The sequence below is a fragment of the Cygnus atratus genome, chromosome 17, assembly GCF_013377495.2.
Source record: "Cygnus atratus isolate AKBS03 ecotype Queensland, Australia chromosome 17, CAtr_DNAZoo_HiC_assembly, whole genome shotgun sequence".
Lineage (NCBI taxonomy): Eukaryota > Metazoa > Chordata > Aves > Anseriformes > Anatidae > Cygnus > Cygnus atratus.
Window position 1 is genome coordinate 11679858 of NC_066378.1, and position 25876 is coordinate 11705733.

Genomic DNA, 25876 nt, shown 5'->3' on the forward strand with positions numbered 1-25876 from the left:
TTTTGGGCTTTCTGCCCAGCCAGAGGGGTCTCTTTGCCCCTTTTCTCCAGCCGGTCAGATCACCAGAGCGGTGGCGGATAGGTCTGTGTAGCATCTCCAGTGGGACACCAAGACATTTCTAGCCACAGCCCGGAATCAGGGCATGGGCTTTGATCCTGGCAGGGGTTTTGTGTGCATGGGGCACCCCGCAATCTGTTGCTCAAGACAGCAAAGCAGGACCAGTTAAATGCCATTGACTGGTTTTCATTGTTGGGGCTGCAGCTGGGCAGGGAGCACATTTCATTTAAATCTAGTCTTCCCATTTTTCTTTAGAGAATAAGTACAGATGCATTGTTTTTAAGTGATTTAGGTAATTCTGCTTTGTGAAGTCACCAAGCTTACTGCAGTCGGATGCAGGGTGTGCAGTGGATCGGCTCCAGCCAGATAACACACAGCAGAACTCACACCACCCTGAGCTACATCTCTCTGGAGATGTGCTCCGATCACATCAGCAGAGGCTGCGGCAGGCTGTGCTTTCTCTCAGGCCCATAAATCTGCCTGGCCCTTCCACAAAGGCAGCAGGGAGGTGATAGCTTCAAAAGAACTGTTTGCACCTCCCAGCCCCGGGGCTGGGTCCCTAGGGGGTCAGGGTGGGAAGAGTTGTGCAAGGCGCTGGATTTAACGCTGACATCTCCTGGTGGGCTTCCTCTCAGCTCCCTCAGCTCGCTAGAGGTTGGGTCGAATCCTGCTGGCTTAGCCGTCAGCACTCTTAGCCCCACAGACATTGTGCTGAACAGCAAATCCAGCTTCCAACTCGCTGTGTTTGTGTCCTGCAGGTACTTCCCTCGGCTCTGCCTCAGGAGGGAGCATCACCAAGGGGACACCCACATCCAGGCCCCCTCCGGAGTCGCCCATCACATACCGAGGCTCCATCACGCACGTAAGTCCCTTGTCTCCGTCGGGCTTTGCTTTTCCCAGGTGCTGGTCACTGCAGCTTGGGGTGCCGGTGTTTGTGGGTGCGCTGAGCACGGGGCTGAGCCACCTGCAGCATCACGGAGCCCTCGCAAACAGCCTGAGCTCGGCTTGGCACAAGCCCCGTCCCATCAGCCAAGGCTGCAGGAGTGCAGAGCTCGGCGAGCAGCGATGCAAAGAGTTGCAGCGTGTCTGAGCTCCCCGTTTGCTTTCAGTAGCTGTCAGGAGCACGGGCAAAAGCAGCTTTAAATGGCTCTGGGAAAATAATCCTGCCAGGGCGAGCAAGCAGTGAGGAGGAGGAGATGGGTGGAAGGCCCTGTCTGGGCAGAGGAGAGGAGGAGGCTGCGAGGTGCACATCAGGTAATGAGGTCTGCCAGTGCTGAGTGCGCAGTGCTGGGGGTCCTGCCCAAAGGCTCTGTGGAGCAGGAAGATACTTTGGCCTTAATCTCCACCATCCATCTTCAGAAGAGCAGCTGGCAAGCGGGCGATAGTTTTTGCCGTGTGAGTTATTGCTCATCTGGTAACGGAGCAGAGAGCATAAAAAAAAAAATCACCTGTTTCCCTTGGGGATTTTATCTGGCCGTCATTCAGGTATTCAAAGCCACTCGTGCTGAGATTTTTGCCTGCTTCATTCAAAGAGGGTGACCGTGTTCCCTTTGGCCCTGGGGACCTGAACCTAAATCCTGGCTCAGAGCAAAAGCTTCTCCCGCCAGGTGCCCTGCATCCAGCAGCTGCCAGGAGTGGATGCCTGACGACTGCAAATAACCCCGTGGAGCAAATGCATCCCCTCGTATGCCCCTGCAGCAGCTCTGGGAAGCCATGGGTGGGCACGAAGTGTCCTGAGCACCACGTGCCCAAATTCGGAAAGACGAGCAGTTTGTACGATGCTGTACATCCAGCTATTTAATCTGTCTGGATTCCCTTGGCTGGGGAATTAAGGTCCCAAGGCCAGAGCAGGCTGCCCCTTGCTCCTGGCGTTCCCATCCCTCCTGCTGCCTGGCACCGGCTGGCCTGGCAGCCTGCGTCCCTCCGCTCCTGCAGCAGCTCCCGGTGCCGTGGCTGATATTTGATCTCGGATTAGTCATCCAGTGTGCAGGAGGCAGATCTTGAATATATGCTCTCTGCTCTGAAGCCATCTGTCATCACTTGCTTTCAAATCCCCTCTGAGCACGTCCGCGGAAGGAAGACGACTTTACCTGGGGCTGGGAGAGCCAGCACCGGGCGTACCGTGAGCACCAACAGTCAGGGCCTTGATCCCACACACAGGCACATCCCGGCAGCTGTAGGGGGGATTTGGGGGACCCGTGGCCCTCAGACAGCTTGGTACAGAGCAGAGACATCTCCAGGGTGGGGTGGGAAAAGAGTCTGCCGAATCTCAAACACCGGCACAGGTGGGTTTTGCTCCCCAGGGCTTCTTGTGGGCATCAGCCCTGGGAGTCGGTGGGGTTAGGCTGAGCGGGGGGGTGTCAGCCAGGAGCTGGGCTCTGACAGCACTGCTGTGCGTCCCCTGCGATGGGCGGGGGGACATCATCCCCCGGTGTCTGTTCCCGCTCGGCACCGAGCAGGCAGTGATGGCAGAGCAGCGTTAATCAGCAGCGACATCCTCAAGGACATCCAGCTCCGGGTATTTCAAAGGGGGAGTCGGGGAGGGCAGGTGCTTGTGAACCACGTTCATGTGCGCCCCTGGGGAAATTGAGGTTTCTGCTCATGCGAGTTTGTGTAAGGTGCCTATTTTCGTTGGAGAGCCAAACGGCAGGCATCGCTCCCCCACCTGCCCTGCCTCAGCGGGACGCCTCGCAGCTCGTGGTGCTGAGCCAGGGAAATAGGCTGTGGGTAAAGCCAGCACTCAGGCAGTGCTTGCCAGCCCTGCCCCACACCTGTGGGATGGAAACAAGCCGGATAGCTTGCTCTGAAACGCACAGCAAAGAACAGAGCTGCTGGTTTAGAGGCCCAGGGTCGTGGCTGCCCCAAGGTGAGGAGCACGGCACCGGTACCAACACCCAGCCAGAGCCGGGCTGGCCCCAGCACGTCGCCCCTTTCAGCCTGGTGCCTGCCGTCCCCGCGCTGCCCTCACCCCCACCTCTTCCCAGCAGCCTTCCCCGGATCACGTACCTTCTTACCGCTCGCCGTTATTGTCCTCATCAATAATTAAGCTGCAGGTTTCTCGCTGCTGGCTGTGTCAGGAAGCGGAGGCCGGGCGCGCTCTCCTCCGCTCGGCTCCCCCGGCGGAACAGAGTGTTCCTGTGTGCGAGCGCGCCTGCTTGCTTAATTGCTTGTGACACTGTTAAATATGGATCTTGGTGGCTTTCCAAGGGCACCCCGGCAGAAGTGCTGTACAAAGGAACCATTACCAGGATAATCGGAGAAGACAGCCCCAGCAGAGCAGAGAAAGTGAGGGAGGATGCCCTGCCCAAAGGACATGTCATTTACGAAGGGAAGAAGGGCCACGTGCTGTCCTACGACGGTAAGTCCGAACCCGCTGCCTCTCGGGCAGGTGCTGGGGGCTGTGCCACGGTGCTCGGGTGTTGGGAGATATTTGGGGCAAGGCTGACCACGTGCGATGGGATGACCTCGCAGGTTCACTTCCAGCATGGTTTCTCTCCCATCCCACCTCTCCCCCCTGCACCTGGATTTCCCTTTGTCCCGTGCCATCATCTCGCCTCAGAGGTGGCGTTGCTGCCACACAGGGACGCGGTGCGGGATGCCCGTGGGACATGCCACACCATGAGAGGGTCCCCAAGGTCTTGGGCCGAGGTGGAGCCCAAAGAACCTACAGGATGGAGGCAAGTCAGGTAGTTTGGCATAAAGATTTATCGTGATATCAGGCTTCCTATTTGGAATGGACATCATGCGGCTTTCCAAGCATGGAAACTGCAACCACTAGGGCACTGCAGCACTGTGCCTCAGTTTCCCCATGGCGCAGGGGAGCTTGTGGCTCCCTGATCATCAGGAGCCTGGTATGGGGCACTTGGTGTGTCTTTCCTGCATGGCCTGTGATAGACAGCCCCGACCTGCACAGGGCTGAAGAAGCAGCAGCACCGTGGAGGCGAGCACGATCAGCTGTCTGTGATGGAAGTGACCTCGCTCACGGAGCCGTCTGCATGCAGGGTTGTGGCTGGGGCTCCTGTGCCTCCGGCTGCTGGCTTCTTGTCCCGTGTCTCAGGAAGGACGGCGCTGGTGCAATGTGATATGGATTGAACTGCATTAAAAATTGGGAATGAGTCAGCCCCTGGCTCCTTCAGCTCCAGGATGGGACAGAGTCAGGGTGCCGTATTTGTCACCAGGACCGCGTTACGTTATCCTGTGAGTTTTCTAAAGCACCCGTAGCCATTGGATGGGGCAAGGCCATTCCCTCACCCAGCAAGGAGCCTCTCTGGGTGATGCATTTGCCTGTTCCCAGCTGCCCAGAGGTGCAGAGCCGTGAAGGACCTGCCTGGAGACGCCTCTGCACAGCCGGTGACACTCGTTAACCAACCTGACCCCCGGCCAGCCGGAGAGCCGTGCGGCAGCAGGACTGCCAAAAGCAAACGTGGGCGAGTGGCTGCAAGGAGCCGGAGGACCGGGATGCTCTCGGGAGGCTCTGGGAAGACCCGAAAGCTGTGCTGCAGCCCGCACCCCTGCTGTACGGGAACGCTGCCTCGGTACGTGCCGAAGCTGCCTCGCTGCGATAGCGGCATCAGCATGCAGCCACCAGCTGTTCCTCCCGCCTCTGCGCCTGCTCAGCAGATAGCAGCGCTGGCCATAAAAGCCTGACTGCAAGCCCCGGTGGCTTCCATTAGAGATAAGCAGATGTTCATCTCCAGTGAAGCTGGAAACGACTCCTCCGTGCTCGCGTCTCGCTCTGCGCTGGGCCAGGCATGGCCGGGCTGCAGCTGCCCCTGGCGCGGTGCCTGGCTCCTCCTCGCCCAGGGCTGGCATCAGGAAGAGCCGAGCTACGGGCGCCGCAACCCCGCAGCCCCTCGTCCTCCGGGGCCTCTCATCCCTCAGGGCTCGGTGTAAAAACAGCCAGATGCTGGAGTCCTGGCACGCCGACAGCCATCCAGCAGGGATGCGTCGCTTCTCCTCTGAGTCAAACTTAGGGAGACAGCAAAGCCCAGAGCCTGATCCAGGTGGCACTCGCCTGCCTCAGCAGGTATCGCTCCCATCGGCTGCTGTGCTCGCACGCCTGCGGGCTGCATCCCCCCCGGGGCAGAGGTAGTCCGGGAGCAGCCCTGCAGGGCCAGGAGCTGGTTTCACCACGGGCTGGTGACACAGCATTTGGGTCGTGCCATGGGGAAGGCTTGTGAGGTGCCACCTCCCTGCTGGTGGCTGAGGGGACCTGTGGGGACAGGGCTCTGCCTCCTGCTCGCCGCGTGGAAGCCGCCTCATCCCGCACCCGCCCGTGTTTGCTGTCAACTCTCGCCCAGATAAGAAGTGTCACCGCAGGAGACTTGTGTCTGCGCGCCCTTTGGGACACTTGGCAGGACTCGTCCCAGCGAGGACGCAGGAAGTGTTTCGGGACTTGTTTGTGCAACGAGCTATTTTAATCTCCTCTGCCCGGGCTTGGAGTCGAACGAGGCTGGGCACAAACGTGGTGCCACCGGGGCGGAGACGGGGGAGGCTGCTGGGTGGCGAGGGCTGCTCCGGCCCCTGGGTCCGGAGCTGCGCACCAAGAGGGGATCCCACACCGGGCAGAGCTGGGACCCAAAGCTGGTCCCATTGCATGCACTCCCCTGTGCCTCCCACGGCCACCCCAGGGACAGGACTTGATAAAATAGGAGGTCGCAGCCCTCTCGGGGATAGGTGTGGGTCTGCAGAGCCACAAGCAGGTGATCCTTTAGGTGCTGGGAGCATCAACGAGACCCTTGAGGCTGGACTGAGGACATCGCGCCCTCCCAGTTTCTGCTTTGGGACTTGGCTGCTGCTGAAGAGGAGCTGAGCTCCCCAACGCCCATCCTGAGCCTCCCTGGCTGCAGCCATTACCTTTCATCCTACCCCCTGTGGGGGACGCGGACGAGGAATTAATTCCTTCCCCTCCACGGCAGCCTTTTCCATGCTCGATAGCATTTATTGCATCCTGAGTAATCTCGTCTGCTTCGGCAGCCCAGCCAGCCCCGCTGCCTTTCCTTCCCCCGTGCAGCCTGGCGAGGCTTCACAGCCTGAAGCCGAAGAGTTAAAAGGGAAAAAAAAAAAAAAAAGGAAAATGAAATTGTTGGTGATTATGAATTTTGGCAAGCAAAAAAAAAATTGCAAATTCTTTAGTGTCATGAGGGTGCTTAAAATAAAAGAGCTGTAATGAGACGAGATCCTGTAGCATGTGCGAGCTGAATTGTGCTAGATTGGTTATTCTCATTCCGCATATGATTGCTGAGGGCTTCTGCAAGGCAAGGGACGTGTTTTTGGAGTGATTTGCTTTCTGTTTAGTCTCTCTCCTCCCTTGTGCCCTCCCCCTGCTCCCCCGCAGCACAAAGGGTGCCCAGGGCCGTGTTCCCTTCTGCACAGGGACTTCTGCAACAGATGTGCCTTGATGACAGGGTGTGGGAGCGTCGCCCCTCGTCTGCCGCAAGGTGCTTGGCTCCTTTCTGAGCATCACCCCCGGATTTTTCCCCTTGAATGACGTTGAAGTGAAGGCTCAGAGCCCGATCACCTCTTGTTTCCCTGCGCGCAGCCCCAAACCGTTTCTGGATCGAGTGGATGCTGATTGCGGAAAGCAACAGTGGGTGTGAAGTTGTGATAATCCCATTTTATTAATTACTGGCTTTTCAAAGGGCAACTTTTATTCCCAATTGTCCGCGATGGAATTAACATTTTTAACTTCTCCTCCGTTTTCCTAATTGTATAACCACATTCTCTGCCCGTGAAGAGGAGGAGCGGGGCACCAGCAATCCTTGGCAGGCGCGGCCAGGCCAGAGATAATGGGCAGAGGCGTTTCTCTCCCCGAGCCAACATCCTCGCTCAGTGCTCGTTACATAAACACGAGGCATTCAGCTGGATCACAACCGGCCTGTGAGATTCACAGCTCGCTGCACCCGATGGAGGAAATTGGGCTCAGCGGATGGGTTCGGTGGGGCAGGCGCAGAGGCAAGGCAGCGGCTTTCCAGGTCATGGGCGGGCTGCGCTGGCAAGCCCAGCGCTCGGGGACGGCGTGATGCTGCCCGCAGCAGGGAGGCGAGGGCTCGAGCTCGACTTTGTAGAAAAATCTGGTCCGAGTTTGGATGAGGACGTGGTCCGTGGCCTGCAGTCACGCCGGTGCTTGCTCCATCGCTCCGGCTCGGACCCGTGGGACTTCTCGCCGTCTCTTGTGTGTGCTCAGTGCTGCTTCAAAGGATTTCTCTGCTTTGCCTCTCCCCTCTTGCCTGTTTTTCTCACCCAGGGAGTGTCTCAGCAAATATTAAGACTGGACAAGATCCCAAACAGTAGGTGTCTAATAAAAATCAAAACAACAACAAAAAAAAACCTCCCCAGCACTGCAGGGCTGAGTTCAGTGGAACTGCAGCTGCTGACACCAGGGCTGTGCCAGCTCCGAGCTGTCCCGCTGCCTACGTCTGGCCCACGCAGGGCGGGAGGGAGCGGGACACGACAGGGCGGATGCTCCTACCCAGGCAGGAGGCACAGATCTGGAATCTGAGCAGGCAGGGAGGGGAGAAGACATCAGCTGAATTTCTTGGAAGTCAACCTCATGCGACATTTCTTGCAGTGCCAAGCGGTGGCTGGTGCTCAGATGGGATCTGACCTTTTGGTAACACAGACAGACAGTGGTAAACACCCTCCTGCGTCAAGTGCCAGCTTTCTGTGCTCCTGATGGTGCTTCTCGGTGTTCCTTTCCCCAGGTGGGGTTGCTGCTTCTCAGTGTCCCAAAGAAGACAGCAGGAGCTCAGGAGCTTCACATGAGACCACGGGAACCAAGCGGACCTACGACATGATGGAGGGGAGGATCAGCCGGGGCTTGTCAGCCCGCGATCCGCTGTCTGCCAGCATTGAAGGTGGGTCTGGGGGAAAACTTTTACCCCTGCTGTGTCAGCAGTGACCTGCAGAGACCCCATCTTGTGTCCTGTCTACATGATGAGCCTTCCCACGCCTGTGTTTTGGCAGTGGTTAGCTGGGATCCCATGGCACATCCCAACAGGACAGCATCTGACAGGCATGGTAAGACTAGGGACACAGGCTGGCCTGTTTGCCTTTGGCTTCTGCCCTTGTAAACCAGTTCCAGGACTACAAAAAAAGGAAGCACATTTAAAAAAGAGAAATCAAGTCATTTAGAAACTGTTGGTATTTTTTCTCCCCGGAGCCCTGGTAACACCGTCACTGTGCGTTCTTTTTTAAATGAACTTCTGTGTCACAACCCAGCTTTCCCCCTTGGATCTCTCCTAGGTCTCATGGGTCGAGCGATCCCTCCAGACCGACACAGTCCCCATAACCTAAAGGAGCAGCACCACATCCGCGGCTCAATTACACAAGGTAATGCCTGCAGGCAGGACAAGGCCATGGCCAGAAGTAACACGGGGAAATATCTCACACGCGTGGCCCCTTGTCCTTATCATCAGGTTAGAGCAGGAGGAACAGAAGATGGACACGTTGGGGTCCAGCTGCAGATCTGCTCTGTGCTCAGACAAACTGCCAGTCTTGCTCAGCTTCTACCACCCTAAGCTGTCGCCGAGTCAGGGGTAAAATTCCCAGTGACTCGCATGAAGGCAGGCTGAAAGTAGTACAAAACGCGTCCAGAAACTGGTGGTAATGGGAGGGGGTCCTGTTGGGTTAGCGTAGTTGCATGTGTGCTCAGTCAGGTACCAGTTTGTGAGTTACCTGCATTAACTGGAGGCCCCTGGTGCTGAGCATCCCCATGGGGACTGGGAGCCCAGGGCGTGGCTGGGGACTCACCCTCTGCTTTGTCTGCTCGGGGGCTGCAGGAATACCTCGGTCCTACGTGGAGGCCCATGAGGACTACCTCAGAAGAGAAGCCAAACAGCTCAAGAGGGAAAACACTCCACCACGGGACTTATCTGATGCCTACAAAGTCAGGTCTCACGAGGGCCTTACTCCCCTGAAAATGAAGCCAGCCCACGAAGGCCTGGTGGCCACGGTGAAAGAAGCGGGAAGGTCAATCCATGAGATTCCCCGGGAGGAGCTGAGGCGGACCCCAGACATCTCCCTGACGAGGCCTCTGAAGGAAGGCTCCATCACACAGGTATGGGCTTGCTCCTACTCAGCCTGCTGCCCTTGCAGGGCCTGCTCCCAACAGGAGAGAAGAGAGGGCTTCGGGGTTGCAAACTGCTCAGTATTCAGGCCCTGCTTGGGTATGGGTTCCTCTTTTCCATCCTCAAGCAGATAAATACAAAACCTCCGTGCTCCCTGGCGTATGAAGAAGGCAGTGCTCTGTCCACGCACACGGGAGTAACTGCATTTGGCTTACGTTCAAGGCCAGAGGCGACTTGGTGCCCTCGGCAGCTGTGGCTGGGTGTGCATAGCCTTGGTCTCCTCACTTTATGGGCAAGAGTCAACCCAGCGAGGCCAGTATTTAGGATGAAGCATTGCGTGCTGTCTCCTGTCGGGCTGCAAATATTTGGAGGGTTCCCATGGCACCTCGCAGGCCTACCTCATTTCACAGCATGTGTAGGAGCGAGGCGTGATGGGCACAGCCAGCCCTCGGCAGTGACTCATCCTCGTCTTGTTGTAGCACAACACGACATGCAGAGCGGGCACCCCACCCTGCCCGTTTCGGTGCTGTTATCTCTGCTGTGCTGATGGTTGCTGCCATTTCACCAAGTAAACTGGTGTCACTGGTGTACCGACCCACTGAACTGGGAAGCACAAGCCCCGTTGAAGCTCGGTGGGGTGCAGTCACTGCATCCCCTTCTGCTCTGTGCCCCTCTGACATCTCACCTGCCTTGTGTCCGTAGGGTACCCCGCTGAAGTACGACAGCGGCTCTTCTTCGTCGAGTACCAAAAAGCATGACGTGCGGTCCATCATCGGCAGTCCCGGGAGGACTTTTCACTCTGTACACTCTCTGGACGTCATACAAGACCCGAGGAATCTGGAGAGAGCCTACGAAGAGAGCCTGAAAAACAGGCCGAGCCCAGTGACGAACTCGGGCGGATCGATCGCCAGAGGGGCTCCCGTGATTGTGCCTGAGCCGGGAAAACCCCACCAAAGTGCCCTCGCCTACGAGGACCACCAAGCAGGGCACAGCACGGCGTTCAGCAGCCACTTGCACAGAGGGTCTCCGGTCTCCACGAGGGAATCCACGCCACGGCAGCATGAAGGTACTTGTCAGCCTTTTATTGGATGCTAAGATTTATAGCAAGGTGCACGGGAAGTCGCTGCTGACCCCACCTGTTCCTGGCAGGTGCCCGTCCAACCTGTTCTCCTGTTAACTCCTCAGCTGGGGCTGACTCACGGGAGCTGGGGCATGCCTGCAGTGGGGTGGCTGAAAGGAGACCTTGGTGAAGCTGATGCTGTGTACAAAGTGTTTTCCCTGTCCCAGAGTGGTCCCTGGGCACCCTTGTTTCTAAAGGAGGTCAGGAGAGCAGTGCTCCGTGCGCTGGGCAGGGGGATTTTCACCCTTTTCACCGATCTGGTGTTTGTTTGCCTGCCTTGTGTGTTTATCCATCACCTTGGCACCCGAGCACCTCACCGCCAGGTACACATAATCCTCCTGAACTGGTAGATCCAGGCAGTTTGGCTCGCTGCTGGGGTCTGCAGCCTCCCCAGCCTGTTCTGGGGGGGGGTCTGCCTGCTCCCCTTGGTTCCAGTTATCTCCTGGCCCCAGAGCCGGGGCTCCCAGGGACCAGGCACGTGCTCAGGTCTGGTGATCTGGTGAGACCCACTCGGATCTAGAGCCCACAAAGTCCTCTGGCGTTATGGCACACCCGTGGGCAGTGCAGAACCATGTCCCTAGGACACCTTGTCATCCCTCCCGCTAGCTACGGGGAGCTGCAGCAGCCCGGGGCACCGCTCTCCTCCAGCTCTGCAGCAGCGCTCTCAGGAGGTTTGCATCTCCCACCTGCAAACCCTTGTCCTACACCAAGAGTCTCATGATTTGGGGGCGTGCGGCACAAGGCACTGCAGTCTGCCAAAAACCAGGGCCGGGATGCAGCTCCCCTGAGAGGACCATGAGATGGGGCTGCAGAGGGCAGAGCTCTCCAAAAACCCACCGGTGTCACTCACAGCCGGCTGGGCACACCAGGGGTCTCCGTGGTCAGCAGATCCCATTGCTGCAGCCTTTTCTAGCCGTTTTTCTAGCTAGGTCAGTGCTGCTGGGGAAGCCTTCAGCTGCTTTGCGGCGCTCTGAGATTTGCACATATGGTGAGGATGGCGCGGGGGAGGCAGCACCCAGGCTGTGGGGAGGGATCCCAAGGGAAAAATCAGCGTTCCTGTAAAGCGCCAGCAGCAAAGTAGATTTCTGCCTGTCTGGAGATCATGGGGTTTGGGGACGCAGGAGATCTGCAGGAGTGGGGTCCTACAAGGAGGAGTCGTAGATCGGAGCTGGAGTGGAGCTTTCCCACGCCAGCTCTATTTTCCTCCTGCCCCTGCAGTAGGTTTGATTTATTCGTGGCCACACCAAGACACTGAGGTTTGTGAGAGGGGCAGGCGTGGCAGTGTGCCCGGCCTGTGTTGGAGCTGTGGTTATTTCCAAGTCCCCACCAGCGGGACTGGATCCGGCGCACGGAGGCGGGCAGGGACGGCTCGCTGCTCTCCAAGCCAGGGCCAGCAGGGCTCGGCCAGACATCACAGTCTGTGTCCCTGTCCCTCTGCAGAGATGGGGCTTTTGTGCATGTGTTTGGCTGATGGGGAGGGACAGGCTGGCTGCGTCTTTCTCTGAATGGCTCTGGGCTCATTTCTGTGCAATTTGGTGCAAGAGGAGCGTGTTCACGCTGCTTTGGGGTGGCTTTCAGCTGCTGTCCCCGGCCTGTTAAGAACACCATGAGCCGGTGCCCTTTGTCCCAGGTGGGGCGAGAAGTGCCACCAATGCCCAGTGCAGGTTGGGAGAGCCAAGGGAAGGCCCTGACATTGATCCAACCTCGCTCCGTGTGTTGGGAAAGAGCTGACAGCTCCAGAGGGCAGCTGGTGCTTGAACCCTCTGAACTGTTTCATTACCGTGGCCGGGAGTGTCTGGGGTCCCAGGCTCTGCCCAGCAGCCCTAACCTCTTCCTTGCTGGTGTACCAAGGAGCACGGCAGCCAGGCTCCATCACGGGGTGCCTGTGCAGGGCGGGGTGAGGATGCCCGGTGTGTATGTAGGTGGGATGGATGAATAGGAAAGTGCTGGCATCCTCCTTGTGCAAATGCTGCACGGACTGCCATGCCCAGGGGGCATGCACGGCCCTGCCAGTAGCACAGGGCTGCCACGGGTCTTGCGTGACCGCGTTCACAGTGCTGTTGTAGCAAAGATGTGTTAGCCCAGCGTGTTGCACCTTGTACCTGTGCCCCGTCCTGCTCCTCTGCTCGTGGGAGGTGGAAGGTGAGAGCGGGATGTCAAAGGGAGAGGTCCAGGTAGCACAGTGGAGGGTGGGAGCCCCTTTCCATTTCTCGAGGGGTACACACGGGAGGGTTTAGGACAGGGTTCTCCTCCTGGCTGAGACCAGGGCTTGGCCACCTTGGTCTCGGTGGTGTAATGTGTCACGGCAGTGCAGCAAGGAGGGAAGAAGGGTCCCTTGAGTTCAGGAGGAGCTGTGGGCTTCCCTTGAGGAAACTCTTGGCTGTGGGTACCCCTCGGGGACGTGGCTTGGCCATGGTGCTCAGTCTCTGACTCATTTCCTTCTGCTCGCTGCAGGGAGCATCACTGCTGGGAAGCCAGTGTCCCAGGACCGAAAGATCACCCCTACGTCCAGAGAACTCACCAACTCCAAGTCGCCACACGCCCCCGTGCCCGACCACCACCACCCCATCTCCCCATATGAGCACTTGCTCCGTGGCGTGAGCGGGGTCGACCTGTACCGAGGACACATCCCGCTGGCTTTCGATCCCGCCGCCATCCCAAGGGGAATCCAACTGGAAGCAGGTACCTTCGGCAGGGGGCACGGTTGGTTTGGGATCGTTTTTTCCTTGGCATGCTCCAAACCCTGAGGATGCGCCAGGCAAAAGCACAGCCTGCTGCCTCCCAAAAACCCATCCGTGGGGAAAGCCGCTTCATTTCTCCCTCCTCTTCTCTCCCAGCTGCTGCTTACTACCTGCCGAGGCATCTGGCCCCGAGCCCCACGTACCCCCACCTCTACCCCCCGTACCTCATCCGGGGGTACCCGGACACGGCCGCCATGGAGAACCGACAGACCATCATCAATGACTACATCACGTCCCAGCAGATGCACCACAACGCCGCAGCCACGGCCATGGCGCAGCGGGCGGACATGCTGCGCGGCTTGTCGCCCCGGGAGCCCTCGCTCGCCCTCAACTATGCAGCAGGTCCTTGTGAATCCATCTGGGAGGGTCGGGGGGGGGGGTTCCCACGTTTTGGGAGCTGTGGCTGGGGTCAAGCAGCAGCGGCTCAGTGTCACCCTGACAGCCCTCTGACTGCTCTCTTCCAGGAATCATCGACCTGTCCCAAGTGCCGCACCTGCCTGTCCTCGTGCCCCCCACCCCCGGCACCTCCGCCACCTCCATGGACCGCATCACCTACATCCCCGGCCCGCCCCAGACCTTCAGCAGCCGACACAGCAGCTCCCCGCTCTCCCCAGGTAACGCTGCAGCTTGCTTTTCCCGTGGGAAAGCGGTTGGGCAGGACTCTCTTAAACAATTCGGGGCCGTGAGCTCGGTGTGCTGGGGCAGAGCCCAAATTCATTCCTGCTCGGGGACCAGCGCTCCGGCTCCCTCGCACCAGCTCCTCTGATTCTGCTTGTTGGGAGCTTCGTTGCTTTTCCTCCTTTTTCCCCGAAGTGGCAGATAGCAAACAGCTTTGTGGAAGGTCATATCCTGGAGACGGCGCCAGGACAGCTATTGCGTGATCTGCCCGGGCTTTGTCGCGCTGGTCGCCCCGGTCTGTCCTGCTCCAGGTGACCTTGGATGGAGCCGTTCGTTATCTGCTCTGCAGACACAGCGATGTGAAGGGCAGGCTGTGTTCCCCGTGGGGAATTGCTCTGTCTGCAGCCCTTTCACTGCCTTTCGGTTGGGTTTCAGGAGGCCCCACGCACTTGACCAAACAGTCAGGATCATCAGTGTCTGAACGGGAACGGGATCGGGAGCGTGAACGTGAGAGGGAGCGTGAAAAATCCATCCTAGTATCCACCACGGTGGAGCATGCCCCCATCTGGAGACCAGGTAGGCTGGGGAGGAGCCTGGCTCCGCATCCCGGGGCCCTTGCTGGGTGCGGGTAGGGCTGGGACTCTAAAACAAGGGGCTGAAGCCCTTGCTTGTATTTGCCCCAGGTACAGAGCAGTCCAGCAGCCGTTCCTCCTCGCACTCTCACAGCCACCAGCACTCTCCCGTCTCGCCCCGCACCCACGAGACCATCCAGCAGCGCCCCAGCGTGCTCCACAACACGAACATGAAGATCATCTCCTCGGAGACCCCCACCCCTTCCGTCCTGCGGTACGTCCCCACGCCACGTTCCCTGCCCCTTGCCCGGACTGCTGCCAAGGGCAGATGTAGTGGCTAATTAATGAGCACCACGCGGGCACCTCGGAGATGCAGCAAGGGTTGTTTGGGCCTTGTGGTTTAGTGGAGGACTTGTTAGTGTTAGGTCATGGGTTGGACTGGGTGATCTTGGAGGTCTCTTCCAACCTAAATGATTCTGTGGTTCTGTGATTCAGTCTCAGCAGGAGCAGGACTGGGGCTAACGGGGAAGTTGTGATGGGGAGAGATGGGTTTTGGTACGCAGTCCCTTCACTTTACCTGGTGGCTTTTACTGCTACCAGGAAAGAAAGCAGGATGTGTCCCAGTGCAGGTATCACTGCTCTTGCTGAAAGCTTCCTGGTTGTGGCGTTATGGAGGTGTATGGGCTTGTCCCATGGGTTTTCTTCCCTGTGGTCAATCCATCCAGACCACAGCAAGTACCCCATGTTATTGTGGTGGGCACATGGGTGGCAGAGGTTTTATCCGAGCCTTCCTCACCTGCTGCAGCACGTGCCAAATCTATGCTCAGAGCAACTCTGAGTGCCTCGGCCAGACAGGGCTAATACCCGGGCTAAACGCTTGGGCTCTGCCAGGTGCTTAGCAGCACTCCCCTTTCGCCACATGCTAATCTTTGCTTCGTCCTCTGTGGCCTCCCAGCTCCTCATCCACCACTACCACGTCGCCGATCCGCTCCACGGGCTTCCCCTCGGCCTCCACCCTGCGCTCCTCCATCGGCGCGGTGGACGGCTACGCAGCCATGATGGACCCGGCCGTCCTGCAGAAAGAGGCCTCGAGGGCACGGGAAGGCAAGGCCGAGCGACCCCAGCCTGACAACAACGTGTTCACCTCAAAGCTGCCCAGCGGGGCCACCCTCGAACAGTCGCCTTCGCCTATTAAAGCCATGGAGTCGAGGCCTTTACCCGCCTCCGGGCCCGGTTCTTCTCACCACTATAGCAGAGGACAGGGGAAAAGCCAGCAGCACCATCACCCTCTGGACCAGCAGCATGCAGCCTCAGGCCCCGAGCAGCACAATAGAGAAAAGAGTCAAAGTAAACCCTTTTCAATGCAGGAACAGGAGCTCCGAGCACTCGGTAAGACCACCACGACAGCGGCCAACTTCATAGATGTGATTATCATGCGCCAAATTTCTTGCGATAAGGGGCAGCGAGAAAGAGGCTCGCTAAGTAACGACTCCACTAGTGATGGTAAGAAATTGGAGGGGAGGGGCGAGACAGCTGTGGCCTGAGACTGATTTTATTTCGTTATTTCGTATTTTGAGTTGCACGTTTTGGCTACTGGCTTTGTCAGCTCCCCGAGTGTGCTTGTCCCTCTCCCTCCCAGTTGTTACGTTATTCCAGTCTTTATTTGTGTGTGTCTCAGGGATCTTCCCTTCTCCCACACTCTCTTAGTTTTTTCCATTGCCAAGCCCTGTTTTGCAAATGTTGTTCAGTTCCTGGTACTGCTTTTTACAGACAACAGCAATTTGCTAATTCTGATTTCCCCATGATTAGCAATTCCCAGGCAGTCTGTACGAAACAGTTGTGGGTAATAAATCAAAGGGGCTAAGATGAGAACTGGGTGTGTGAGCGTGACAGGGCCGCTGGCCACCCGACACGCACGGCCCCGCTCACAGTTGTGCCATCCAGCCTGCAGGATCCCCGAGGGCTCGGGGGCTGCAGCACAGGGGGGCTCTGTTGGCCTCCCCGTGAGAAAACGTGCAGAGGGCTGCCATTCCGGGGGTCGTTCCCCCAGCAGATCGCAGTAACCACTGACTGCGATCCTGCGTAGGACGCAAAAGCAACAGGACAAGTTTCTCCGGATGGCAATGGGATGGACTCAAGGTGTAGTCTACTCCTGGTGGGGCAAACCTTCCCCCAGAGCACCCATGCGGGCTCCCAGCAGCAGGCAGCACATGGGGGCAGGGGGAGGCCTCTTCTTCGTGTTGGAGCATCCACCAGGGCCTGTTGGCCACCAGAAGGCTTCGGGAGGGTCGTGGGGGTGAGGGTGGCTCCCCCCAGCGCGTGCCCATGCCAGAGCAGCACAGTCCAAGCCGCTCCTGCTGGGGCTGGCAGGGGCAGCAGGGCAGTGGGGCAGAGCACGCCCCGGGCACCGGGGCCTCCCGGCAGCGCCGCGGGTCCCCTGCCAGCTCAGCCTGCAATGGGCAGCTTCTAGGAATTGAGCACAAGGAGGTTGAAGGTCTGTGGAGGCAGAAGTCGTGTTACCAAACCCGCTGAGCTGGCAGGAGGCAGCGGGTGCCTCCTCCAGGCCCCCTGGGGCCTTTGTCCCTGGTCCCTGGAAGCATGACCTGTCTGTGCCTCAGTTTCCTCCCTCTCTTGGAGGATAATGTTTGTCTTTCTTTCCAGCTCCGCACGTTTCATTGGAGCTTGAGTCTGTGCAATGGGTTTAAAAGGCAGAGAAAGGTCAAGGAGCCTTCTTGCCCCTTGCAAGCCTGCTGTCTTTGCAGGAGGATCCTCACACCCCGTGTGAGGGTCTGAGGTCTGCAGGGCCTCACGCTCCATTTTCAAGTCCCTGCTGCTGGCATCATCGGGGATTTTTTTTGTAAAGCACTTTGAGATCTGTGCAGCCCCAGGGGACCATACAGTCAGCCAAACCTGCCAGGCCTCCCCTGATCTCTTTTCTGCCCCCTTTGCCGGCTGTACGACTGCCCACCAGCAACCACAGCCGCAGCACCAGGATTTAACGCCCTTCTCCCTTTCCCCAGGCTTTCACGGTGGCTACAGCCCTGAGCGGATCGAAGCGGTGAGTCCCGTCAGCTCGCCCAGCCTGTCCCACGAGAAAGGGGCCAAGCTGCTGCAGGATGTGGACAAGGGGCACGGGGAGCACGACCCAAGGCAGAAGCAGCAAGGTGAGGGCAGGGACCGCCGGTGCCCGGCATGAGCCTGAGGCTGGCACGGTGGGCTTGGTGCCCCGGTGCCGTACCAGGATGGTGTTCGGCCATCAAGGAGGGGGACACGGGTGTCACCTGGCTCCAGCTCTGCTCTTTGTGCCTCCTCCAGCCTCGCTGAAGGCCTCGGCCCCCGAAGCAGCCCACCTGCAGCACCTCCGGCAGCCCGACGGCCCCCAGCCCCAGTGCCAGCCCCTGCAGTCCAGCCAGAGCGTCAAGGGGATGAACCAGCGGGTGGTCACGCTGGCCCAGCACATCAGTGTAATTAACCTGGTTTTCTCCTTCCCCTGGGGTGCCTGGGGAGAAGGGAAGGGCCACATCCAGAGCCGATGTGAAATATATCTGGTGGGGAGGGCTGGGAGTGATGCTAGAGACCTCAGCACTGCTGGTCTAGGGCTAGAGAGAGCAGGGTGCGTTGGGCACGGTCATCCCACGTCCTTGCATCACAAATAAAGCCCATCACAAGAGCTTCCTGGCAGAAGGCAGAAGTTACGGCCCTGCAAGAACAAACCTGCCTAATTCCTTCCTGCTTGCCCTTAGTTATGTCCTGCAAAATGAGAAGTAGAGACCAATTCTGCTTCTGACTCAAGGGTTTCTTCTAGGAGGTCATCACCCAGGACTACACGCGCCATCACCCTCAGCAGCTCAACTCCCACATCCAGACCCCGGTGTACTCCTTCCCTGGGGCCGCGTGCCCCGTGCTGGACCTGCGCCGCACCCCCAGCGAGGCTTACCTGCAGCAGCAGGAGCACGCAGCAGCCTCCAGGATCTCCCCGCAGAACGAAGGAGGCAAGAGGTGAGCTTACAGAGCCACAGTGAGCACAGCCGGGATCTGCCAAGCCACAGTGCAAACCCTGCCTCAGGTGGACCAGGGCTGAGGAGCTGGGCGGATGCCCTTGGTTACATGACACCCCAGTAAGGCGCTGTGTAGGGCAGGCTGTCATTTGGCACTGCTGGATTTAGGGTCCTCAGCTTGGGGCTTGCATGGATCACTTCTTTACATGGTCGAGAGTGTAAAACTGCCTTCTGATCCAGGCACTTTTGCCCTGTGGTGCCTCTCTTGCCATCCCTGTAGTTCTAGAGATGTTTTCTGGACCCCGTTAGAGTCTGTTTGTGATCCTTCCCCAGCTGGCTGGTGCCACAGAATTGTTTAGGTGGGAAGGGACCTCTTGAGATCCTCCAGTCCAACCGCCTGCTCAAGCAGGGTCAGCTGGAGCCAGTTGTCCAGGGGCCAGTTGGGTTTTGAGCATCTCCACTGATGGAGAGCTCACAACCTCCTTGTGCAGCCTGTCCCAGTGCTCGAGCACCCTACAGTAAAAAATAAATAAATTGTTACCCTGCATTGAGGTAGAATTTCATGTGTTTTGCTTTGTGCCTGTGGCCTCTTGTCCTGCCACTGTCCTCAGTCTCTGGCACAGACCTTTCAGACCACAGATGGTTCAAAAAAAAACCCAAAGAAACATGTTTACCATTGGTTCAGAGTTAATTTTCTTTTCATCAGTCTTAGTGAATCAGAGGCTTGTTAGACACATAAGCCATGTCTCAACTCTAATTACCCATTTCAGGCAACACCTTTCTTTCTTTTAAAGTCACTTTTAAATCATGCAGACAGCAGCACGAGGAAAGTCTGATTGCTGTTGTGCTGAGTTGGAAAAAACGGGAGTCTTTGCCTGGGAGTCTGAGAACAGGGTCTGTGCTCCCACCCTCAGTCCAGCAGCTCAGCGAGACCCAGATGTGTCCAGGAAACAGTGAGGTCTCCAGACCTGTGGTTCCTTGTCATTGTGTGATTATTTCCCCAGCTCTGTATGGTCTTAGAATTGGATTCGTAACATTAGGGGAGAAAGCCCAGCCCTGGCCACCCAGAGATGAAAGAAAAAAACTGAGAAAAAGAAACCACAGAAAGAACAAAGACGTGAATTCCCAGAACTGGCCGTGAGGAATTCCTCACAGACTCAACCCTGGCCGCCTCCCAGGCACCGGCTGCACTTGGAGGGCTGCATCTATCCCCTCCAGGCTGCCTTCGTGTAGCCCTGCCAGGCCAGATCCTGACCCCGCCACGAGGTGGATGGGAAGTGGCAGGCACTGCCCCTACACCCCTCACGTTAGGAAATATGACGGAGAATCAGAAGCCGTGACCCCGGAGGGTTGGCGTCCCAGCCCTCTGAAGGGATTGGGATGCGCTGTGGAGCAGGGGGACGCTGGGGCTGAGCCAGAAGGTCCCAGGGCTGCCCCCTCGCATCTCCTGGGAAATTTGGGGCAGTTGCTGGCTGGCCTGCTGCCTGGAAATGTGGGCCGCAGCTCAGCCCTGCTCCGCACGCCTGTGGTTCAAAACATGCCCGAGCTGCGCTGCTCCGAGGGCTTGTGTCAAAAGGCGGCGTGAGCCCGCAAGGGTGGGGAAGGCTTGGCTCTTCTCCCTGCAGTACAGCAAGCTATTTTAGTCCTTCCCCCCAGCCCCGTGCGGAGGCAGAGGATGTTGCAATAAACCGATTGCATCTCCCCACGCCATCCCCAGGTCCCCGGAGCAGAGCAAAGCCTCGGCCGGCGGCGGGCCGGACAACTGTATCGAGCCCGTCTCTCCACCAGACGGCGTGGGAGAACCGGAGCACGCCAAGAGCGCCACGTACCCGATCCTGTACCGCGAGGGCGAGCAGATGGACCAGAGGTATCGCAGAGCCAGGGGACGGTGGTGACAGCCTGGGGATGTGCCCGGCCCCGTGGTCGCTTGGACCGGGAGGACAACCGGCCTTGCCTTGCCCTGAGACGTGGCCCCATCCCCGCTTCGCTGGGGGCTCTCCCCTCCTCACAGCTCCGATAATCCAGCAGCAGGGGCCAGCTGGCTACCGAAATCTTTCTGAGGAGCTAGCCTACGTGCTCATCCTCTTCCTAGACATACAGCCACGCTTCCTGCCCACTGCTCTGCACCGCAGCCCAGCCACGTCCCGTCCCCCTCTGTCGCTGCATCCCAGCAGCTCCCCTGTGTCCCCCCAGACCCCCTTCTCCAGTCCCAGCTGAAACATCTCACTATAGAAACCGTCTTCCTGAGTGTTTGGCTGAGCAAGAGATCTGCTGGTAGGGAACTGAGTTTTAGGTCTGAGAAGGGCACTTAGTTGGGCTCGTTCGTTGTAAGGCGGGAAGTATTCAGGCAGAAGATTTTCCCTTGCATCCAAAAGCAGTGTCACATCCCGGATCCTCACACATCTGTAAGGGTGTTTCAGCTCTGTGCAGTACATTCATGGCAGGGACAGGGAGAAAGGTTGGAAATCCCAAATACCTCAGGAGCCCCGGGCTGATTAGGAAGAGTTGCCCTAAGGGAAGAGGCCTCACTAGGTGGGACTTTGTGACTTGGACCTTGCAGAGGTTTCTCATGGCTTTTTGCTTTGCAGGATGGGGTCCAAGTCCCCAGGAAACAACACTCAGCCTCCAGCGTTCTTCAGCAAGCTGACAGAGAGCAACTCTGCCATGGTGAAGTCCAAGAAACAGGAGATCATCAAGAAGCTCAGCACGACCAACAAAAATGAGACGGAGTACAGTAAGGACATGTGGGGAGCGTATATGGGGGCACTAGGGGGAAAGCTTTGAGGACACATTAAACAAGGGAGATTAGGGAACGGGTGCTGCTGCGTTACAGGCTGGGAGCTCCCAGAACCAACCCATGCTTTGTTGGGCAGTGCAAGTGCCAAATGCTTTTTAGGTTGAGCCTCCCCAGCCCTGCTGGTGCCAGCAGTGGCAGTGTGCATCTGGGAGGCCTCCCAGCCGCACATCACCCTGCTGTGGGGCTGTCAGTCTCACCCGTGTGGCAGTGTCAGATAACCTCAAGAGGAAGGAAATAATGAGCTGAGCATGGACGAGACTTAAGAACAATTGATATTTTAATGAATGGCCAGCCAAGCTGAATCCTCCCTCCTTGAGATGCATCTCCCCCAACCGTTACTTTAATCCTTACATCAATATTGGTATAGCTCTGTAAAACTAACCAGGCTGGCTTATATTAGAAATTCAGCCCATTCATTCATTAACCACTAATAGAGTAGATGGGATCATAATTTAATTTAGCCCAGCATTATACAGTCAATACTAATTCAATTTGAATCCATCTTACAACAGCTGCATTGGATAAGAGCGACCAAGCTGTCTCGTCTCCTGGATGATGTTACCATGAGCCAACAGTATTGTTATGCCCCTTTGGGGACGTGTGGCTGAACCCTGTGACCTTCCACGCATTTCCTTATCAAGGGAAAATATACAGAAATAGGGAACACCTCTCATTTGATGAGGATTTCTGTTATTCTAAGGAAAGCGATATCCAAGTCAAACAGCTCAGCTAAAAGGGAAAATATTGATTTAACGTTTCTTCTCCTCCTCGCCCTCCCCACTGCCCAGACATGCTCTGTGGATGTGGGGATGTGAGCCTTTGGAAATCCCATAGGCAGGAGAGGGTTTAACTTCACAGAGCTCGTAATCCGCAGTGCTGGAGGGAGGGAGGGAGCTCAGCACTGGGCTTGGACATCGCCCTGGGTCTCTGGGCTCTGCCTTTCTGCCCCTTCCCGGCTGGCGCGACGTGCCTGCTGTGGCCCAGGTGGTATTTATGGTCCCAGCCAGCACCCGCAGACCTGCTCCTGCTGCTGCCAGCCCCGGTGCTGTGGTGGGCACAGCGAGGTCTCGTCGGGGCTGGCAGGGCCGGGCCGGCCTGCGTGCATCGCTCTCTGTACTGAAGAGCTTCTTTGTTTTTCTCCAGATGTTGGGCAGCCTGGGACAGAGATTTTCAATATGCCAGCGATTACCGGAGCAGGTAACTCTCGTGCTGTATCTGTACCGTACCTCATTCCATGCAGAGCTCACCGCTGTGAAGAGCAGGAGGCTCGGTAGATTTCAGCATTTCCTTGTTTTGTTTTGCTGTAATACCGAGCGTTGTGGCTGGTGGGAGAGTGGAGCCGTGGTACTCTCTGTAGCTCCCAGTGTGATTCCTCTGAAAGCCTTGCAGGGTTTGAGGAGAGGTTAAAAGCTGAGCTGAAGGGCAGCGCAGGAGCTGAAATGGGGGGTTAGGAGCTTCCCGAGAGGCACTGCACCCTGCCCAGACCTGCTGCACCCACAGCTTTCAGCCCAGCTGGGAGAAGAGGAAAACGAGCAGCTTAAGGAAGGGATTTTGGAAAAAAAATGGGGCCAAAAGCAGCCCCATAGGGTCGGGCAGGCAGGGTGGGCTTCCTGGACATGGGACAGGCCAGCCCGAGGCAGGAGGGTGGCACGAAGGCTGTTGAGCTGCTGCCACCTGCGTCCTGCATAGCTGCAGAAATGTCGGTGTGGGCACACAAATGGCACCAGGAGAGCCTGCTGCAGGGTTTCGCAGCAGCACCCAGCCCTTGCCATCTCGTCTGTGTGAAGGTCCCGTGGCGTGGCTGGGGCTCTGGGACCAGGCTGGTGTCCCAGAGGGCAGGAGGCACATCCTGTACATCCTGCCTGCCTGCCCCCATCACCCCTGGGGATCCAGCCCTGACAGCAGCGCAGCTTTCTCCCGTGAATCCCCACTGACGAGTATTAATTAATACTTAATCAAGTATTAACACCCTCCTACAGCGGGGACACCTCCAGGTTGTTATATTAATAATTAAGAGGAGGAATGACCAAGGGAAGGAGCCGGGGGCTGCACAGCAGCAGGGGGGTGCCACACACCGGTGCCGCACACGCTTCCCGTGCCGGTCTGCATCCGTAGCATGCTGATACGCCCTGGGGTGAGGTCCGAGCCCCGGCCTGGGGGCAAGGACTTGTGGGGTAGGGGCCAAGGACTTGTGGTGCAGGGGGGCAAGGACTTGTGGAGTAGGAGGGCAAGGCAAGCCATCAGTGGTGTCCTCCTTGGGAAGAAGTGGCTCCTGTCAGCAGCTGGGACCCGATGGTCCGTGGCAGACAGAATTCAGGGGTGAAGCCTGACCTCCCCAAAGCCTCCCCTGGTAAAAGCTGCTCCTGCTGTGCCGGAGGGAGGAGCAGAGCATAGGGAGCCGAGGAGCAGGGTCTGGCTGGAGGGGGACCCGGGGAGACCTTGCCCCTTTGCAGGAAAAGGGGAGCCGTCCCTTTGTGAGCAGAGAGGCAGCGATCCCAGCACGAACCCCCCCCTGGGACGGGGCGAGCTGGGGGCTGTCGGGGGGCTTCCCTCGCCAGCCTGCTGGTTTTGTGTCTGTATTTTGCCCTTGCTTGTTCCCTGTAACCGCCGCGTTGGGAATGACGGTCGCGTGGCTGAGCCTAGTGCCCTCTGGTCCCTGTGCGGCGCTGCACCATAACTGCATGGCTTCTGACACTCACAACCACTCGGACACACCACCTCGCCTCTGCAGCCTGTCCCGTAGCCACGGCCGAGCCTGGGAGGGGGCCCTGGTCCGCCGCGGGCCCCCAGCCCCATGGGGAGGAAGGGAGTGGGATGGGTGAGGGGTGAGGGGCTTGCAACGAGCACGAGGAGGGATGGAAGGACTCTGCCCTCTCCCCCAGCGTAGCCTGGCCCCGCAGGGTCCGTGCCCCTCTCCGGGGGCTGCTTCCCACCTCTTATGCCAGGGCCAAAATCTGGGCACCTCTTTCCCATCCACTTTTCATGGGGTTTTTCCAAACGCCCCCTCTTCCTACCCTGTCTCTTCCTCCATGGAAAACTGCCCCAGCCTCAAAGTTCTCCGCACGCCTACGTTTACGGACCCCGGGGGGGGGTCTCCTCCTCCCCATGCGCTGCTCCTGGCCGGGTGGGGAGCGCAGCCCCCTTGGTGCTGCCACCCCCCGGGGTGCAGCAGAGACCCCTCTCCCCTTCCCTGCTTCCTCCGAGCCTTCCCCAAGCCCCTGGCCCCAGGCAGATGGTGTACGCAGCGCTCCCTGCCCACCGCCAGCCCCTGCCAAGCCCTGGGGTGGGATGGAGAGGGGAGGAGAAGGAGGAGGAGGAGGAGGAGGAGGAGGAGGAGGGGGGCCAACCCGCGCCGAGTGCTTTGCAGAGCTTTACAGAACAAGATGACAAAGTTTGTTGCTTTGCGAGAATGTGCTGACTGTTTGTTTCTTCCCTCCTCCCTTGTCTCCTTTCTCCCCTTTCCCCGTCCCCCCATCTTTCTTCTCATTTGGCCCCCCCATCTCCCGCCCCCTCTTTCCTCCCCCTCCCGTATCTCCCAGGGCTAATCAGTTGTAGGAGCCAGTCGGTCCAAGAGAATTCCAGTACCAACATGGGGTTGGAGGCAATAATTAGGAAAGCCCTAATGGGTAAATATGACGAGCAGTGGGAAGAGCGCTCACCTCTCAGTGCCAATGCTTTTAACTCTCTGAATGCCAGTGCAAGCCTGCCCGCTGCTATGCCCATAACTCCTGCTGATGGACGAAACGAGGACGTGCGCTCCTTGCCAGGTCTGCAGCCCTCTCCACCTTCGCTCTCTCTGTGTTATTAATTCTCAGCCTTTGTTTTTCCCCTTTTGCGGGTGGATTTATTCCACCCTCCGCCCCCCGTTTTTGTTCATTTTGGTTTTCTTTTCTCCCTGCCCCAGCTTTGAGCTTTGTGAATCCGCTGATTAATCCTGGTCTTGTTTGATGTTAATTTAATAGTCTCGGAAGGTGCTGTTGCTTTCTCTAAACCACTGACTGTGCTCTTTCCCCATCTGTTACAGTTTTTTTAATATCTCCCCTTTTTTTTAATCACATAAAGGAGGGTGGGGGAACCCCACACCCAAAAGACCAAAGCCATAACCTAAAAGAGCCACCCCAAACCGCCTGTAAAACCCCCTCCCGTGCCCAGCACACCCAGCAAAGCCCCTTTTGCTGTGCCTCGGCCCTGGGCAGCAGGAGGGGACGCCAGGTCCAAGCGGGCAGCGCGTGCCCGAAGCTGGGCTTCCCAAAGGACAGGCATGGGGACACCGGGCAGGGTCACGCTTCCCTCCTCACCCCGGGCTCAGGAGTGTCAGGGCAGGGTCTGGCTGAGACAGACAGGGCCTGGAGCAAGAGGGAGAGCTTAAGGGAACCAGAAGGGACAGGTCAGGGACATCTTCAGAGACCAGGGCTGGGGACGAGCCCCTGGGTGCTCGGAGCACCTGAGGGCCCCGGCTGGGCGCTGCAGGGGGGTCGCTCAGCGCTGGGGGGGCTGGAGCAGAGCCGGGAGGGTCGTTCCGCACGCCCCCAGCTAAGGAAGGGAACCAGAGATGGGTCAGGGAGGCGTTTGTCCCCCGCACGCCCACTAAGGGCAGGGTGGTGCCGGGGGCGGCCTCCACCCCACGTGATGCCAGGGCAAAGCCAGGGGGACACGTGTTACCATCCGGGCCAGCTCAGAGCAGGCGCTCCCTGGCTTGCTGCAGAAAAGCTTCTCTGGCCACTGCATGAACCCAGCAGCTTCTTCCACCCGCGCTTCCCTGCGCCCGGCAGAGGCTGCCCAGGGCCGGTGGGGTGGGACACAGAGCCCATCCATCCGTCCATCCGTCCCCCTTCGGGAGCTTCCTCCTGCTTAGCTGGGCTAACATACCCGGCACAGGCTCTTTTGGCCCTTAAGCCTTTCAAA

General features: G+C 58.2%; 1 protein-coding gene across 28 annotated transcripts in view; it reads left to right on the forward strand.

The window, feature by feature from the left end:
* The window catches only part of NCOR2 (nuclear receptor corepressor 2), a 235881-nt gene that overhangs the window by 205866 nt on the left and 4139 nt on the right, over nucleotides 1–25876 (forward strand). For 19 of the 28 annotated variants that reach the window (XM_035565016.2, XM_035565023.2, XM_050714116.1 and 16 more), the window contains 19 exons: nucleotides 816–919; nucleotides 3265–3415; nucleotides 7761–7913; nucleotides 8302–8388; nucleotides 8838–9115; nucleotides 9828–10191; nucleotides 12700–12927; nucleotides 13083–13328; nucleotides 13451–13600; nucleotides 14040–14180; nucleotides 14288–14450; nucleotides 15132–15679; nucleotides 17197–17340; nucleotides 17492–17640; nucleotides 17982–18175; nucleotides 19892–20041; nucleotides 20763–20908; nucleotides 22115–22168; nucleotides 24511–24738. In XM_035565016.2, coding sequence (XP_035420909.1) covers nucleotides 816–919; nucleotides 3265–3415; nucleotides 7761–7913; nucleotides 8302–8388; nucleotides 8838–9115; nucleotides 9828–10191; nucleotides 12700–12927; nucleotides 13083–13328; nucleotides 13451–13600; nucleotides 14040–14180; nucleotides 14288–14450; nucleotides 15132–15679; nucleotides 17197–17340; nucleotides 17492–17640; nucleotides 17982–18175; nucleotides 19892–20041; nucleotides 20763–20908; nucleotides 22115–22168; nucleotides 24511–24738 — 3678 coding nt within the window. The remainder of the gene's footprint in view (nucleotides 1–815; nucleotides 920–3264; nucleotides 3416–7760; nucleotides 7914–8301; nucleotides 8389–8837; nucleotides 9116–9827; nucleotides 10192–12699; nucleotides 12928–13082; nucleotides 13329–13450; nucleotides 13601–14039; nucleotides 14181–14287; nucleotides 14451–15131; nucleotides 15680–17196; nucleotides 17341–17491; nucleotides 17641–17981; nucleotides 18176–19891; nucleotides 20042–20762; nucleotides 20909–22114; nucleotides 22169–24510; nucleotides 24739–25876) is intronic. The other 9 variants (XM_035565026.2, XM_035565044.2, XM_035565045.2 and 6 more) reach the window with 5 other exon arrangements.